At 42.0% G+C, this 19,412-nt stretch overlaps 1 protein-coding gene across 1 annotated transcript in view; it reads right to left on the bottom strand.

The window, feature by feature from the left end:
* Window positions 1-19,412, bottom strand: part of KCP (kielin cysteine rich BMP regulator) — a 622,724-nt gene that overhangs the window by 559,058 nt on the left and 44,254 nt on the right. Inside the window, exon 2 of the mRNA XM_078677796.1 lies at window positions 4,426-4,982. Within this exon, the coding sequence (XP_078533922.1) occupies window positions 4,426-4,982 (557 nt within the window). The remainder of the gene's footprint in view (window positions 1-4,425; window positions 4,983-19,412) is intronic.

The raw sequence follows: 19,412 nt of genomic DNA, 5'->3' as shown, positions 1-19,412 counted from the left end.
ACGTTCATTATTAAAAGATTTTCCCTTTCAACGTATTGTTTTCATGTCTAATTGTACCTTTATATCCAAGAACCCTGTTCTGAAATACTCCCAAACTTTACTTTATAATGCATTCTCTAAGGATATGACACCTCTTCAATGTTTTTAGCCTCTACTGTTTGGTATATAATAAATGTCTTAAGTATAAAGGCAAATCTTTCTACTACAAATACTGGAAAGAAAAGGATGTCACTTTTGTTTATCAATTTCTCCATAATTACTCTATTAATCCCTTTCATGAATTACAACTACATTATCAATTGTCTGATTCATTTTTAAATGAATATAATATTATTGTTACTGCCATACAATCTTATTTAACTACCTTTTCACTTCCTCCTGATTCACCACCCCTAATCCATCCTCTCCTTTATATCCCTTATTTTCAACCCAGAGACCTAAAGCAGCTTTTGTATATAGGTTATTATTAGCTAATGTTACTGATCGTCCTAAATCCACTATTGAGATTGCTTGGGAAAATGATCTGTCCGTCTCCCTACCTATTGCAACTTGGGAGATGCTGTGGTCTAAGTTGTTTAAAGTTTCTGCGGCTGCACGTATAACTCAGTCTATGTATTTTATTTACCATAGAGCTATAATCACTCCTATTAGTATCTGTAAGTTTTCCCCAACCTCTTCCCCTCTTTGTTGGTCCTGTTCTAATGCAACGGGCACATTAAAACATCAACTGTATGAGTGCTCATCGGTTTTATCTTTTTGGACATCAGTTTGGAATGTTTGCATGTCAATATTCAATTTCAATGTTCCTTTATCAATGTTACATGTTTTTTAGGATCTTTATCATCTGAGATAACTATTGTATCCTCAGTTTCAAAATAGTTTGATCTTTTTCTTGCTTTAGCATTTAAGGTAATTTTATCACCTTGGACAAGACAATTCTAAACTATCATCATTTACGTGGTGGAATTTCATTTGTGATGAACATAGGATTGCTACTGTTTCCTCTTCTTCTGTTTCTAGAAAAATCAAATCTGATCTCCTTTGGCTTCCTTTTATCACTTACCTCTCTTCTAATCCTCATATTCGTTAACCCCTTTTCTTCATAATACTATTCTCTATTTCTGTTACTATTTCTCTCTTTTCTCTTTTCTTTCCCCTTTTTTTCCTTTCTTACTTCTCTTTCTTTCTCTTTCTTCTCTCTCTTTCCTTCTATCTCTTTACTATCACATATTTATCTTATGACTTTATGCCTGATTGCTTATTTTACTTACGTTAATTTGTACTGTTATGGCTTTTGTTGTATTTGAAAAAATCTTAATAAAAATTTCTTAAACAAAAAAAAAAAAGCATAAAGCATAAAGCAAATGGAGAAAGAAAGAAGGACAGGAAATTAGATTGTAAAATTAAACAACCGAATTTGATTATGATTATGATCTGTACCAAAGCACATTTTTCGCAGTGGCGACCGGCATGGCTTGCGGGTGGGGAGCCAGGCGCGGGGGGGGGGCTGTGGAGGTGGTCACGTGGGGCTTTACTGGGGTTGAGATAGCGTGAGGGAGCATAACAAAACCAAATATTTAAATAACTTACCTTTCCAAGGGTCCCGTGTCTCTGCTCCTGCTCTCCCGTCTCCAACTTCAGCAACAGGCAGCAAGCAGCCAGGCTCCCTACCCTAAGCCAATCACAATGCTGCAATGCAGCATTGTGATTGGTCTGAGCAGCATGACACAGCACTCAGCCAGGAGCTGGAGGGGTGGGCATGTTCTCCATGCAGGCTGTAATGAAGCCTGCATGTAGAATGGGGAAAGTGCACATGATTGGTTTGGGCGCCCAAAGAGGACTGACCAAACAGTCATTGTGCACTTAGGAGTGGGCAAACCACTTCTCCCGTATACAGAGAGCAGAGCAGCCCTGCCCGCCCGTAAAGCAGCACAAACATAAAATGATAATAACTAAAAGCTATTATCATTTTATGTTTCTGTTTCTCGCACTGCTTGAAAGAAAGCAGTGGGGCGTCACTCCTCCACCATAGCCGAGGAGCCACTACTGATTTTTAGGTGAAAACTCAGCTTTTCACCTGTAAGGAAATGCCTCTTTTGCCTGATCACCCCCAAACTTTTGGACTGATGGTGCTGGTTTTACGACCTTGAGAGTGCACCAAGGACTGCTAACCAGACCTTAGTGCCAGTGCTCTGGCCATTAAAAGTGTAATGTCTGTCTGGCTTATACCCATTGGCTATTAACTTCCGCATCCCTCAAGGGCACTTTCTGGACATAAATATGGCACCCCTGACCCGACCTGACATCTGAACTGGAGAGAGGACCAAAGAAGGACTGCCCTACTGTTCCTTGGATCCAGCAAAGAGGGGCTGCACCAAAGACTGAACTGCACCTGCTGTTCCTGGGATAGCATAAAGAGGACTGAGCCTGTGGTGCTTGGCTCTGGAAAAGTCGTGCCTGAGCCCCAGACAAATGAGGTGAGCTTCAAGAGTCAGTTGGCTGATTTCTTGTTACAACTACAGGGCTACAAATCCTGAAGTAGCCATCCTTGGCAAGTCAGTCGCCACAATCGCTAGACCCTCACTGACCTTTGACACTTTACTTAAAAATCTATATTTCCAGAACCCTCTGGTCGATTATATTTGTTTTGGTGTCCAAGAATTCTTAAAAATAAGATCTATTTTTATGAAATGTGTCAGATTTCTATTGTGTTGAGTGACTTTCTTAATTCTTTGTTTTGGTACTTCTAATACTTTACATTTGTTCCTTTGTTTAAGGCTGAATGCTTGAAGCAACAGCTACCCAGGGTTGAGCTATGGTTTAACAAACGAGTCCGACTGGACCCAAGATGGTAATATAAGTGTATCACATGTTGAGGTCCCACACCATGTAGTACACCAGTTTCCTCACACCACCCAAAATGGAAATACAAGTGCACTCAACTTGGGGCTTTGTACATGTGATTCGTGGCTGAGGAAACTTGCTGTAAACTGTAAGAGCAATTGCGTAAAATGGGTGCTCTAGTAACAGGTGGAATCAAGCATTAATTACCTGCATTTTGAGGGTCCGTCGTAACCAGGGTATATTAACAGATTTTCTTCATGCAGTTCCTCAAATTTTCCTACTGCAAGCTAAATCATAAGTTGAATCCAATGTTGCCAATCCAGTTGCTCGTGTTATGTTAACTAAGATTTCTGTACATAAAAGTGATTTTCTGTGCCACAGTTTAAGGCAAAGTATATGACCATTTGCTAGCTTCTTTTAAACCTGGTCACGAAGAAGAACAGCCAGATAATAGGATCAAGTAATTGATGACAACGTGTTAAGTTTAACCCTGAGAGACCATCAGATCTGAAGACGCTCACACCTACATATTAAAGGACCAAGCAAATTAGCCAACTTTTAATGTCAACTAGACAACAATACTTATGTAAAGAAGACATTTTGTGGGCAGGGCTTTAAGATTAAGTGTGGGAATCAAGAAAATAACTATTTAGAATGTGTCATCCCAAGAAAGTTTATTATAGAATATACGACGATGAAGTTTTAGCTTTCTGCCCTTCTCCATAGTCTTCTCAAAAACGTAAGCAACCAGGAGGTGGAAAAATTGGTCGGCAGCTCCAAACTAGCTTCAGGTAAGATGGTTTGATGAAGACGCATGTGGTCAGCAAATTTAAAAAAACATTTGATGACAACTTTTGAAAAGTTGAAATCTATCAAATACATTTTTTCCTTTATTATAAACTCTGTCCTTTTAGCCTCGAACCAAATCATCCTGACGTTTAGCTGTTCTTGGTTTATACCAACTAGAACATGTAACTGCCAGGATTTGGTGTGTTTCTCACACAAGCAAAAATAAACTTTCTGAAGCAACCCAAGATTATGTTTTCTTAAATCTTCAGTGTCTTCCAGTATGAAAAATGCATAGGTTTCATTCTTTGCGGGTTCAGGTCTCCATAACAGTTAGAAAACACATTAAAGTCATGTGGTAACTTCCATCATCTTGGAACCGCAAAAAAATGGCACCTGCATCATGCCGTATGCGTCCGTATGCATGGTGATGCACTGCTGTATGCATGTGCATACATGGTGATGCACGCATATGCATACGTTGTAATGCTGGGTGTCATGACACACCCACACATGTGTCATGATGCACTGGCATGTACATGTCATCGTTTTTTTGTTGTTGCTGATGCTTGACATCATCAGGGAAAGAATATTTGTTCTCTTTTTGACAATACTGAACAACATCGCCAAAGCCAACAGGTTTGCATTGTCAGCCAAAATGCAAGACTTATTGGGCTTGCCACGCTTGTTCTATTAAAACAGTTAGATTTTGATCCAAACCCTCAAGTCTGGCCTTTTAAACCTTCCATGTGGAAGCATTGGGCATTGATAGATACAGAAAGGAAAAGCACTCACCACAAACTTGCTGCTTTTGTTGCCTGGTGCGCTAGCGAAGGTGATCTCAAGGTCCAAAGGGAGGATAAGGCTCAATATTTCCTCTCCACCATCCTTCTCCATGACAATGGACTCCTCACAGTCTACAAACAGGGTCACTTTGTGGGCCTCTAGGTTTAGAGCTACCCTGGCCCATTGCATCTCAGTGAAGGGGGAACCGCCAGGAAAAAGCATAGAGGCAGGCTGCATGCCTGGCGCCGAGCGGTACTCCAGCCGCAACTGGTTGGTGCGGGTATTGGAGAAAAGTTGGAGCAGTGGGTGTCCATCCCGTTGCAAAGCAGCTGGAGATAGGAAGGAGATGAGGGCAGCCTCAGTGCCCCGTGCCTGCTTAGCCACAAAGTGGAACCCCAGAGCACCCTGCATGGCGGACAAGAGGTAGACCGAGTAATCCCATGGGAGGGTCAGATGCGGCACACGCTGGCGGAACTTCCAGGCTGGAACCCCAGGCTCGCGCCCCTCCACTTTGCTTACGCCTTTCACCGAACGAGTCACGTTGAGTGCCTCCAGGAGATCAATGACTGCAAATAAAAGAAAAAAAGAGTCAAATTAGTCAGTATTTACTTTAACCATTCTACCCATCCACCCTGACCCCTCTTGTGTTCAGGTACGCTCCCAAATGGGCACCATAGCTCCGTGAGTCAAGCACCTCTAAGTCAGGTTTTCAAGTACCCTCTAGGCTTGAGACTTTTTTCAACCAACTCAAACTTTTCTCATTTTGAGGCCAGAAAAACAACAAAGATTGTTGTTCAGTGATAAGACGTCATATTTGAAATGGCAATAAACATTCAGTTAGTTGTGTGTGCTTTATATAAATTATCAATATGAATTAAAATCTGGATTTTTCACCCAATGAATAGTAAAATCCACTAAGGCTTTCGGGATATGTACAATGAACATGTGTGAGGAAAATGTGAATATATTTTATTTCAATGTGTATTTGCAGTGTTACCATCCTGAAAAACAGCTAGGGTGTTACTAATCAGTGGTCCTCACAGTTTCAAAGGATGTTTAAGGTGCTTTCTTTTTAGGTCTCCAATGAATGACAGCACAGCTGCTGTCAGATCCTAAATGATCAACAGAACGAGAGTTTAAAGAAACACTACTGTAGGGCGTTGGCTCCTCCTACATGTTGTTTTCCTGCAGCATTCAAGCAGAAGTTCAGATCTTCTGCTCAAAATGAGCATTTGTATTGCATTTTATCTCTTGTTGGAAAGCTTATGTTCAATACTGCAGGCTGCAAATGGTTATGGTACCAAGCCAATTATGCCATTTATTAAAGTCATCTTTGTTACCTTTATTATGAAAAGTTATGACTAAGCAGAAGGCCCGACTTATTTATTGTGAAAAGCATATATTAAAGTCAAGAGGCCTGTAAGGGTGGATAGCTAATAAACCATGGTAATGCTGGCACATGGGTATTGTGTTACATGAAAACTCACAGATTACTGCAGTAAGCAAGGATCTTTGTTTTAGTTACTTGCTTTCACTAATCCTTGAAGTACACAATGTTATTTGTCATAACCCTTGTTAAGGTTATCTTTTGTACATATTTATAATGTTATGTCTCTATGCTAATAGCCTTTATTCAAAACAGTAGGCTTGAGTTAGATATGATAACAAGTCAATGATAAAGGATATAGGGCTTATTGCTTTTTCTGGTCAGATGCCAATGGTCTGATCTGTTTACCATTATATGTAACAGCAAAGTCAGTAGGGCTTGCTTACTTATAGTAGAAACCACAAGTTAATGCCAATAGGCCTTTAACAGCGAACTGTTATTATGCTGCTACAGACATTTTGTTGCACAGAATCTCATGTTGTTGGTTAACCCCTCTGACAAGTGCTGAGAGTAGAAGATACGTATTGTGACAATCGCTGTTACGCCCCTTTAGGATAACTCGTTTATTGGTATGCCAGCTGTAGTGGCATCGCAAGGGGGATCGTTGGAGGCGGTCTACCCCAGGTGACAAGGTGGCTCGAAATATGTGTGCGGCGGCCTCCACTCGCCCACTCTTTAATGCGTCTGCCGCAGACGGCAACATAGAAAACGCCATCACACCCCCCCCCACACACACACACACACACCGCTCTTTCCCGCAGCCACCACTGCAAAAGCAGTGAGCTCGCTACACCACTGGCCAGCTGTAATTTTGTATATATTTGTAATTTTATGACTGTCGCTTTATTGGAAAGCTTATGCTCAATACAGCAGGCATGCATTGGTTATCTTGACTAGCCAGTGACAAAGGCTATAGCCCTGACTGGTTCATTGGGAAAAGTTATGACAGATGCTATCGGTCTGATCTGGTTGTCATGAAGGGTTACGACATAGCAGTAGGTCCAACTTATTTTTTGTGAAAAGCTTAAGAGCCAATAGGCCTTTAGGGGTTGATTGATATTACATGTGTTAAAGCCTGTAGACAGGTATTTTCGTCAAATGGAATTGTAAAGTGATTACTGCAGTATGTAAGAGATTTTGGGTTGCTTTCCCTTCTGGCAAATTTCGGGGGTAGAAGATTTCAAACTCGTTGTCCTTGTGAAGTGTTTTAGGAGGGTTTGTATATTTTTTTTGCCTACTGTTATTTTGGGTGTATTTTCTAATTTCATGAGGGTATGCACAATGGTTGCCTTATCGGAAAACTCAAGCTTCAAACAATAAGACTGTTAATTTTTTTCTCATGGTAACAGGTCAATGATAAGGACTACAGACCTGGTTGGCTCACTGGGAAATGCTCAGTCCAATGACATAGAGCCCATCTGCTTATTATGAAAAGCTACAACAAAGGCAGTAGGCCTCAATTATTATTAGAGATGCACATGTTAAAGCTAAAGGCCTTTAAAAGGCCTTTTAAAGGCTTGCAAACAGGTATTTTGTTACATGCAATCTCAAAGAATTCTGGAGTATGCAAGGGTTTTGATGTTAGTTAAACTCTCTGACAAACAGTGGGAATAGAAGATCTGCACTGTTATATTCCTAGTTAAGTCCGCTTAGGAGGGGTTGTAAAGGTTTTTGCCAAACGTAATATTTTTCCTGTTTTATATTTTATGACTGTTGGTCTGATGGCTGCCATCTAGAACGAGTATGCTCAATACAGTAGGACTGAGGTGCTTATGGTGACAAGACAATGATGAAGTATATAGACCTGACAGGTTAATTGGGAAAATGTTGTCAGATGCTGCAGGCCTGAAATGTCTATAAAGAAAAGCTACATTAGAAGCAGTAGGCCTGCCTTATTTTTTGTGACAAGCACATATTAAAGCCAATATGGTTTTTATGGTGAACTGTTAGTATACTGTGGTAAAGACTCTTTACATGCATTTTGTTACCTATAATTTCACGGATTTTCTGTTGGGCACTTTCTCTGACAAACTCTTATGGTCCAAGCTTGGCACAGGTAAAATCCTTATTAGTCCTACACTGGTGGGTTGCAAATAGTTTTGCAAGCTGTAACATTGTACATATTTGCACTTCTCTGCATGTATTCCTGGGGGTTGTCTTGTAGCGCGTCTTATGTTCAGTACGGTAAACTACCTTTGGTTTTGGTGACAAGCTAATGATAATGTCTACAGACCTGATAGGTTAATTGAAAAAAGCTATGTTAGATGCTTACGTCTATTCTGTTTACTACGAAAGGATATGACAAAGGTAATAGGGCTGACTTATATACGGTAAAGACATATGTTAAAGATAAAAGGCCTTTAAGGGTGTATTGTTACTACACTGCATTCCAGTCTATGAACAGGAATTTTGTTACATGGAATTTGACATATTACTGTTGTAGGCAAGGGTTTTGGCATGTGTTACACCCCCACCCCCTTCTACATGTTCAGAGGTTAGAAGATATGCAGCTGAGAATGCTTATTAGACTTCCTATGAGGGATTATATATTGTTTTACCAACTGTAATTGTATGCATGTATGTAATTATATGCTAGCATCTAGTGGTGTGTATTAAAGTATGTTTAATTTTTTACATATTCTTAATTGCAAGCACATGCCTGCCACATTGCAGTAGCATTTTTCTTTTTTCCCTTTGTATTATTTTAATTTGTCTTGTGTGGTTAGGTGAGTGGATGAATGTAAGAATGAATCTGGATAAAAGGAGGCATGAGTGCCAGGATGAGTGAGAGAGTGCATGTATCATTACGTGTTGGGTACATAAAATCACCAGTAGTTGAAGAGGCACATTTGGGTCGAAGCCACACCTATTGCCATTGCCAATGCTTGACTTCTCTATTAATTGCACCTCATGTGTATCTCATCATATATGGGGATAAGAGACAACTTGGCGGCGACAGGACATTATGCAAAACAGTGCTATCTGGCTGTCATCCATGAGTCGACCATTTTATTATTAATTGATACAGTCACACGCAGGCTGAGATCACTTTCTCTCTGTACCACTATCAACAACCATTGACCGTGAGGAGGTTGTCTTGCTGCAAAACGTTGCATGAAAGTTTAGTAGTTCCAGCAGTGGCTCCTCCGCTAAGGCAGAGGAGCGTCGCCCCCCCAAAGTGAAAGGAAAAATAAAATGATAATAACACAATGTTAATAACGTTAAGTTATTATTTTATTCTTCTGTATGGCGCGCAAATCAAGTTAGGGAAGGGCTGGACTTGTCACAAGGAGAGGGAGGAGGAGTGGTTGCTGCTGCACCATAAGTGTGCATGACGGTTTGGCCGGCTGTCTTAGGCTGGCCGAACTGTCAAGCACACTTAGCATGTTCTCCACCCGGCTGTATTGCAAGGTCGGGTGGAGAACATGCACAACCTCCTATTCCCTGTCTGAACGTCGAACCAGGGTCCGCAGACCAATTACAATGCTGCTGTCATGTTGGTGACAGCCGCGTCGTAATTGGCTGGGGGAGTCTGGGAGCCTGTGTGCTTCCGTGCTGTCAGGGAAAAAAGAGGACATGGAGAATGCGGCCCTTCAGGTAAGTGAACTTTATTTTTTTTAAATCAATCTCACTCCCTCCCCCCGCCCCCCACCACTAATTTTCCAAAGCGGCCGCCACGGAGTAAATCTGTCTCGCAGTGATTATGAGTATGCAACTTTATACGTCTGCAGTCCTTCACGGCCGAGTGCAAAACAATCACAGTATGAGGTAAAATGCAACCTACTTGGGCTGAACTGACAAGTTCCTGTTTCTCATTAGTAGTGTTTTATTGACTGATATTTGTATGTCTTCACTGCTTGTTAAATTTACAAAACTATTAAAATATTTACAACATTACTCAGATGCTTTCTTTTTGATCCAGTCGTCATCAATTAGATTGGAATAACTAACAGCAGACACACGTCATGCAATTATATTATAATTATTTCCAGCAAGGATACCTAAATGTATTTAGGCATAGAAAGGAGTGGAACCAAAACACAAGGATGAGGAGCAAAGAGGATCACTGAAATGCACCTCAATAATATACATTTTAAAGAGTGTTTCTTCTATTTAAACATAAAAATTTTAATCTTAAACATAGCGTCTATCTACAAATATCTTCCTACCTCTCAAAAAATAATCCACCCCAATGTAATATAATAAAAGGATTGGCATGTCCTTCTTTTGCCTTTCAAAATCACTTAATGGACTGCATCATGCTCAAGGGTCATATGATGACACGTCTCATGACGTCACATCCAGTTTCGTCACTGGAGCCAGGGGACACCGAGTTTCACCATTGTTATCATGGAATTTTGGTGATTTTATAAGACAGCTGTCTTGTGCTAGGAGTACAAATTATGATTAGAGACATGAAGGTTTACCCGGGAAGCAGGCCCGTTGTCAAGTGAAACTATCCACCTTATGCCTCAGGCATCGTGAAAAGCAGTAGGGTCCAGGAAGTTAACAGTTAAGCCATACTTCAAACTGCATTGGGAATGAACATATATTGTAAACCCTTGACTTCCATAAACCAAGACCATAAACATCAAGTTCCAAAGATGACATCCAAAATAAGTACATGTAAATAGCAAAGTACACTTTCAGGGATATAGTGGTTTCATGGAAAGTAACAGGAGCCTGAGCTAGAGAGAGGAAAACCGGAGCAGGAGACCCAGAAGGTCCACCAGAGGCTTCACCTCCGATAAGCATGCAGATTCAGTGCCCTCAATATAGGTAATGCTTAATTTGAGCCGGTGCTCAGCACTGGCACTTAATTGTCAACACTGGGACTTATACCAGTCTACCACATGGTGGTGCTGTTAAAAATGACTACTGACTGGCGCCCAAGCCTTTCTTATAGCTTTGGGGGCTAGAGTATGCTGAATTGCCACACTTTTATTAGTCTGATGATTAGTAATTGCGTTGGTACTGCCATTGGCAGAGTTGGCGGAGCAATGTGTGGTGCAAGCTGCAGAAACCTCCAATTACTATTGTTATTTCTCTTCCTCTGAGATGTAACCACAAAGAAAATGAACCTGGAAAATGTCCTGTATAGGTCTCGTCTGTGACAGCACATGCGTTGTCTCTTGCAATGATCTTTTGTTCCTTAAACGAAAAAAACTAAAATGGGATTTGGGACAGCCCATTAATTATCATTGCTTGTCTTGTCACTCTTGTTTTAATGCTTCATGAGTTTGTCTTTGTGTTTATCTCTTCCCTGGACAAAGTACTGGCTGATTTCTTCATTAGTTCTCTTCCGCGCTGCTTGCGCTGGGATTGTGGTACTTTTTTAGGTCTCGACTGAGCCAGCGCATGCGCTGAATGGCAAGACTTTTAGTTAGTGGGCTTCAAAAAGCTCGACCACAGATTTAATGAGGCATAGAGCATGCAGTTACATGCACCTCCACCATCTCCGTCTTGCTCACCTTCAATGTTCCTCCCCCTACCCCAACACAGAGCGCGTCTCGCGGCCGCGCGTCTTGTTCAGGTAGGAGTGGATCAGGGTCTTTCTGAGCACCGAGATACTCTCTGCCTCTCTCCTCCACTCTCCCTGTCTTGTCTCCCATCTCGCAACCTCCTCCTGTTAAAGTAAAGCATGGGTGCCGTGGCCCCGTGCCTCCTACAGCCCGGGTTGTGCTTTTTTCACATCCCTTTTCCCAGGCTCCAGAACCGGCTGGTCTCAGCGCTCCTCCTCACCTGTGGAAGAGTTAATTCCTGTGCGGGGGCGACGGTGAGTGTCCGCAGCTCAGATCCGGCACCTGAGTGTAAACTTGGTGAGAGTGTGGACAGAGAGCCCTGAGGTTTAGAGTGCTTCATACCGGTACCTGCTCCTCACTCTGTTCAGCTATGGTGCTCAAACAACCATCGGTATCTCTCACCATTGTTCACCTCTGACTGCTTTTCACGTTTCTAAAGATATGATGTATAGGTGCTCTGAAGACATGGGAGCCCGGATGCATGGATGTTGGCTACAGGTAATGTTTCTAGTAACATGAAGAAAAATACCTACTAGACTATCAAACGGGACCAGAAAGAGTCAGAACGGCATACACTCATCTACCAGCCAATTTGCCCTGTGGCCCAGTCCGACTGTCTCTTAAAACTACTCACCTCGGTCTGCTGTCTCTTCACCCTATTCAGCGTCTCCTCACATTAAAGCATGTCACACTGCCCACCTCTGTCTGCTTCTCACTCTGCCCACAGTATCTCGCCACTACATTCTACCCACCAACATTTGCTTCTCACTTAGTCCCCCCAATGTCTCCTCACACCGCCCACCCCAGAGTGTCTCACACTTCTAACAGCTGCCCTCGTCGTATACCGCAGACCAGTGCTTGGTTCTCACACTAGTTTTAAAAGCTGTTTCTACAGAAAAGTGCTTAATATATTTAAACAAATTTACTCATGGCACACAAGTGAAGAAAACTACCATTACTGGCAAGTTATATTTAGTCATGCTTAGAGCACTGTTTTATCCTTCCCAGTCATTATACCAGGAATCTTTCATGTTTTGGTTTGTAATATGAGAAAAAACTCATTTGAAATCTTATCTGATGTATGTGTGTGTGTGTGCTTATGATTTTGCTTGTTTTCCTCTGTCATTATCTATCTATGTGTGTTTTTGTGTACCTAGGTCTGCATGTCTGTACATGTGGGCTGCATCTGGCTGTGTACCTCCTTTTTGGATCTGACCTTCCTGGTCCGTATGTGTTAACTGCCTTGTTACTTGTATGATTTGTGCCTCTTTATTTTACTCGCCAACAAAAATAAAGTTAAAAAAAAAAAAAAAAAAATTAATAGGTGTATCTGCCTACAATTGTGTGACTCTGTCTGTGAAAGCTTGAACCAGTATGTGTGTCATTGTGTGACAGTGTATGTTTTTGTTGCAGAGGGACAGCAGTGTCTGCTATAAAAGTGGTATGTTGTACACATTTAAAATTGAACAGTAACCAACGTTATTACTTGCAGTTTCAGAAATCATTCCTGTGGTACAAGCAGAAAAGGAGTGAGGAATATATGAATTCCATAGCTCAAAGTTAATCCATTATCAATCAGACTGAGGGTATTTTCTTCATATTATGTATTTGGGGAGCTTACATGAACATATAGATATGTTGGAGCTGAAGAAAAGTTATACATTTTTTGTCAACTCATTATTTTATTAATCTTTGAAGGATCGAAGGATGTATATCTGAATTTGAACCTGTAACCATGGCATCAAACCTGTACTGTGTGCCTTAAATCACTCCTCTTTCAGAACCAGAAAAGATGCACGGGGCTGGAACTGACAGGATTCCCATCAAATTTTCATCAATATTATAATTTATTGACACTCCCAATCATATTGACTCACGCATCCATACGCTCTGTTTCATCCACTTACCCACTCCTTTGCGCCCTGGCTATTTACCCTGCTGCATTGATCCTTTTGATATGGGCCATATGTTTCGGTACCCGCACTACTTTTTCTTTTGCCTCGGCATTAAAGTCTTCTTCTTTAGTAATTTCCTATTGTCTTTTACTTTTCTACCACCCCCCTCCTGTTGTCCTTGTTCACTTTGCTCCCACCCCCTTCCCATTGTCAGTATTCCCTTTGCTCCCGCCCCTCCCCGTTTTCCGTGTTGTCTTTTTTCCCGCCACCCTCCCGTTGTCCATATTTCCTTTGCTCTCGCCCCCTCCCCTGTTGCCCCTGTTCCCTTTGTTCCTGCCCACCTCCCCCATTGTCCGTGTTGTTTTTGTTTTCCTGCCCCCCTCCCGTGCTAACCCGTGACCCACACAGCTGTAACTGTCTGGGAAAGAGGTGTGGGCTCTGCACTAGACATGTAAGGGAGGTTTGTTTCTATTCGCCCCCACAGCCGAGGGGTGGGGGTGAGGAGGGATGGGGTGCTTCCTGCAGTACTGCCAGTGGTTGCTCCTGACCTGGGCACAAGAGTTCACAAGTGTGTTCTACTGTTCTTAAAAATGGTTCGCTTGGCTTCGGTTTGCTTTTTTTGTCATTCCAGAATCTTAATGCTTTTAATTTTCCAATCCAAATCAGATCAGTATAAAATAAATAAATTAAAAAAGTAAAGCCATTGCGAGACATATTGGCTTTGCCAATGCCTGTTTTTATTCTAGCAAGACAACTTGATTACAGGTTGGTGAGAACTATGTAGCGTACACATTACTTTATATTGTAAAGCTATTTTTGAAAAGTGAGCAAACAAGTAATAAATCCCATTAGGAAATAAAGTAATTTTCACACAACAATATGGTCCCTGAGCCGCAAGTGTGAAAACATACACCTTTAGAAAACACCTCATGTTTGATGGTGAATAAAACATCCTCTAATGTATAAAACAGGCAACCCACAAATATAACATTTTTCCTGATTATGAAGCTATAAACATACTTCCTTCAAGACTGTTGCCGGACAGTCCTTGTTTTTAAGAATTAACGTTTGCCACTGTGTCACATTTATTAATGTGTTGGTTACCTTTTTTTTTTATAATTTAGAGGTTGTTGTATTCATCATCAAGCATATAGTGTTTTTAAAAGGTTATGTTTCATGCTGACCTCACATAACCTCTACCCACCCCAATCCCTAAAATCACCCATCCCTCCCTTTACCTCTACCCATTCCTGAACTCTAAAATCACCTTTACCGCCCTTTTTCTGTACCCACCCCTGAACCCTAAAATCACTCATACCTCCCTTAACATCTACTCACCCCAAAACCTAAAATCAGTTTTACCTTGCCTTACCTCTACCCACTCCTTAACCCTAAAACCACCCTTCCCTCTGTTCACCTTCAACCATCCCTGAACACTATTATCACCTTTACCTCTCTTTAACTCTATCCACCCCAGAACACTAAAATCACCCTTACCACCCTTTAACTCTTCCCACCAAACTCTAAAATCACTCTTACCTTCCTTTACCTCTACCTATCCCAAACCCTAAAATCATGCTTACCTCCCTTTACCTCGAGGCTCCCCTGGACCTGAAAATCAACATTACTACCCGTTTCCTCCACCCATCCAAGAACCCTACAACCACGCTTTCCTCCATTTACCTCTACCCACCCTGGAACCCTAAAATCACCCTTACCTCCCTTTTCCTCTACCCATCCCTGAACACTATAATCACCTTTACCTCCCTTTAGCTCTACCCACCTCAAACCTTAAAATCACCCTTACCACCTTTTACCGCTACCCACCATATACCCCTTTAATCACCATTACCTCCCTTTACCTCTACCCACTCCATAGCCCTAAAATCACCCTTACCTCCATTTACCTCTACCCATCCCTAAACGTTAAAATAATTTTTTTGAAGAAATAACATTAAAAGTATGGAATAAAAAAAAAATACTTAACTGTGTGGTATAGTACTGCGTGGTAAAGGTACAAATAGTTACGTGTTTGGTACTTTCCTGCGTAGTATAGTCTGTGTGCTAAAGGTCCTATGTGGTACAGGCTGTGTGGTAAAGGCTGTTTCCCCTCAGGTAGGACACATCACCACCCCCTCCTTCACCCTAGTACCACTAAATGTTTTGGGTCACCATTGGTTGTGTTCTGCCCTTCAGTATCTTTGGCGGATACCTTCAATTTTTTTGATAGTTTACCCTCTCTTCCCTCACAGGCCCTATACTTTAGGCCTTGGCTGAGACAGAGAATGCATTGTCACTTGTTAGACATGTGTTTATTTGAAGAGGGCTTAGAGCCTGCCTATTTCTCATCATTTGTTGGCTTCGTCATCACTCTCATTTCATTGCTTCTCTTTGGTCAGCAAGTGCCAGCTTCACTTCCTCTTTGTGTGTTTGTCCCTGCCTTGGAGCATGGCCCAATACTGTTTCCCTTGCTCAGTGCTCTTCCACTGCTAGCCACTTTCAGAGGTACCTTTTTTATTTCCACTTGTACTCCCTTTCTCTCTACTCATCCTACATTGTTCCTTGACCTGCCACCCCACCCGTCACCTGCGATGTTGCTTGCCCGTCTGCCCTGACCCTTTCACCTTTGTTGCATGGCCTGTCTACCCACCATCCCACTGACCCTCCTCCTTCATTGCTTGTCCCATCCTGTCTCACCAGAAAAACAAGCATTTGCAATGCAATAGGTCTCGCATTTGCAAGAGTTTAAGCTATTGGCATTGTAAAAAACAATGCCTTTTATTTATAAGTTTTGATATTTAACATATAAAAAAGACATTGTCATTTACAATTCCAATAGCTCAAACTCTTGTAAATTCGAGACCTATTTCACTTCAAAGAAGCGGCCGCCATTGTCCCGGGATGCTTGGAAAGTGAAAGCGGGCATGGCGCGCTGAATGTTGCAGGAAAGCATGTCGTGCCTGCAGCAGGAGAAACTCATTAAAGAAAATAGTGCTTACAGACTAAATAAGACATACTGAGTAACAACAGAAGTAAAAGGGCCAGTCCTCATGGGAGGGTATGAATGAAGACAAAGCAGCACTAAGAAGAGACTAACAAGCCTACTAAAGAATCAGAAGCCAGCATTTACAAAGGACAATGACACAGCCAATGAAAAATATGGGAGGAGAGTGGGCGAAACTTCAAGTCCATACACGAATACAGCACGCCTCGCAGAGCAGCGTGCACGCGCTGCCCAGGCTTGACTTATAAATTGCCCCCCACCGGTCCAAAACCAGCCCCCATCCTTCTGGCCCACAGGAAAAATGCCCAGTGCCTGCCATGGCCAGTCCGACCCTGGCCCTACTGGTAATAAGTCTTACAGTTCATAAAACCTGCATTTGAGGTAGTGTAGCTCATACAGACATGCACACTATCGAATAAACTCCCAAAGAAAACCAGATCTATCAGAATCACTTGAATTTCAGAAGAGATATAAGGTCCTATCTCTTCTTAGAATGTAATACTCGGCGACCTCTAAGCGTACAGCCCTAACTGGGTGATATATGTTAGTTGCGCTGCTAAACTCACACGTCTTTGCTTTCCACAATAAATGCGTACAACTTGATCAAACTTGGAGCATTCTCTGGGCACAGCTATCATCACCTCCCTCTTATCCGAGTCTCTCAAAAGGGGAACACCGATCCCTCTTCTGCAAGGAGCTTCAGGGGCCGGACAAGAGGTATGACGACATGCTATAGAAATGACACAGTTCAATGCTACAGTTCAAAGGTTTGCATGCTGCTGGTAGGCGCCTCGGTGCGGCATCCTGCAGCCTGGACTACCCATTCACTTGCTGATGACATTTAGTTTCTACAGACATGTACCTTTTCTTCGGGCAGGAATCGCCCTCCACCCTTTTCAACACTGTATGAAAGAGAAAAGCGAAGCATTTTTGTTGGTGCAAAGATAAATGAATAGACCGGAACGAAGTCAGAAGCACTAGCACAGCATTACTTATCAAAACATTATGACACAGTGCTAATCCGAAACCTGCAGTGTGAGGCTTATCCCTACTGGAATCTCAAGGACAGCCAATAAGTGCATAGCGTCAAGAGGCTGCTCGCTTCACAGTGGGCACTAACTGAGCGATCTCATTTTCTGGGAAGGCGAAAGTAGCAACTGCGCGTGCCCATACACCCAGCCCCTATAACAAAAAAACTATTCAAGTTTCATTTGAAAAATCAAGAAAATAAAAATAGCAGGTTTTTAATTGCCAGGCTGGGTTGGAAGTAAGCGAGGGCTTAGAGTGCCAGGGAGGTGCAGGTGTAATGGGTGACCGCCCCTGCCGTCTCGCTGCAGCGACACAGCGCCTGCCGCTAATTGCCAGGGCCCGAGGCTGGCAATCAATGGGCAGACACGACCGCTGTGGCACCTCATTAACAGAGAGTCGAGAGGACAGCTAATGCAATTTTTAAAAAAGAGGCACTTTTCCTGTGAGTACCCCCTCCACGGCCTCTATGCGTGACAGCGGCGAGGAAGATGACGATGGTGATTAATTTTATAAGTTTTAATGAATGGCTTGGAGAGGCCCGGCCTCAGACCCGTAGCAGCGAGGAGATTAATAAGAAATCACCCTCTATTTCCATCACACAGACATCCTGGGTGTGATTAAAAGAACAAGCATTTGCAGTGCAATAGGCCCAATTGCATTGCAAATGGGTACGTTTAAAACTGAGCGCAGCGCCGCTTTAAGGACCGAGCGCGGTGTCCTTGAAGCAGCGCCGCGCTCAGTTTTAAAGTATAAAAAAAACAAAATCAACAAACAGAGTGCGGTGTCCCTGAAGTGGACGCCGCGCTCAACATAAAGGTAAAATATAAATAAATAAAGTGAGCCCAGTGTACCTAGTGGGGTTCAAAGCTCTTTAAAGTAATAAAAAACATACAAATAGGAGCGCATAGCTCTGCAGCCACCATTGTCCCCGTCAATGTCCATTTTCCAAATAGTGCATGCTTACCAACTAATTGAAGGAGACAGTGTAACGCCGCAGGTAAACCATCTAGTCCTGATGGGCAGTCACAAAAGGAGACAGGGCGGTAACAAGGAGGGACTAAGAAGCATCATTATCAATGGGATGCCACCATTTACCATGGACAATGATGCCAGCCAATGAAAAATATGGCCGGGCCTTCCATTCCACTTCTAAAACATACCCTACTTCAATATGCCTCGCAGAGCGAGCAGCGCATGCGCGCTGCAACGCTAGGCTGGACCTAAAAAGCACCTAAAGTGACACCAATGAGTTCCAAGATGCTACAAAGATGCAAAAGGCGCTGTACTCCCTGCTCTGCATGGCCTTTTTGACACTATCTTCATGCGGGACCAACGCAGAAAACTTCAGCTTGGTGGTAGGATAATTAAACACATTTTTTTTCCTTGAATACCTTTATTGCATTTGTGAGTGTCAGTCGCCGCAGCCATGACATGATCCTGATCGCTTTTGATAACTTAGGGCTGCTTTAAGTAGATTGTAGTCCTCACACCCATTTATAGATGTCAGTTATTTGTGTTATTATTAGTTTTATCCAGCACCCTCAGCCCTTGTCTTATATTTTCTTTTACCATTAAAACAAATTGATGCATAAATCTCGTATATAAAACTTTATTTCGGTCAATTTGACCATAAAAGCATTTAAACAGAATCTAACATTTCATTTATATTAGAACAGGTAAAAATATACAAACATCAATGGCATTGAATACTAAGTACATAATATAGCCTGCGTCAATCTATAATGTAATTAGTCCTAAAATCACGTTCTGCAATTGACTGTGCATGTAGTGCATGGATTCAATTTACAATATCAGGCTTTTTTCCCCTCTTACTCTATCTCTCAGATCGACCATGACAACAAAGATATGTTTGTTTTGTTTAAAGTGCTTGTATCAGTCAGTAAGGCGTCATAGCTGGTTACATTAAAGTGCTTGTGCTTTATATATTATCAATTAACAATGCCTTATTTAATTATTAGAAAGTTCATAAAAAAGAACTTTTTACTTCAATCAAGAAGACGGCTAAAAACTTCGTTGTAGACCCTTAGACATCTATTCTACAACTTAATGCCCTACTCGCCGAGGTGATGTACATCATAATAATAATACATTATTAAGATAATACTAAAATACACATGCAATTCATATAAAATCCCTTC

Source organism: Lissotriton helveticus, chromosome 1_1 (genome assembly GCF_964261635.1).
Source record: "Lissotriton helveticus chromosome 1_1, aLisHel1.1, whole genome shotgun sequence".
NCBI lineage: Eukaryota > Metazoa > Chordata > Amphibia > Caudata > Salamandridae > Lissotriton > Lissotriton helveticus.
The sequence above is the reverse complement of the archived record's forward strand: the minus strand, read 5'-3'. Positions and strand labels throughout refer to the sequence as shown.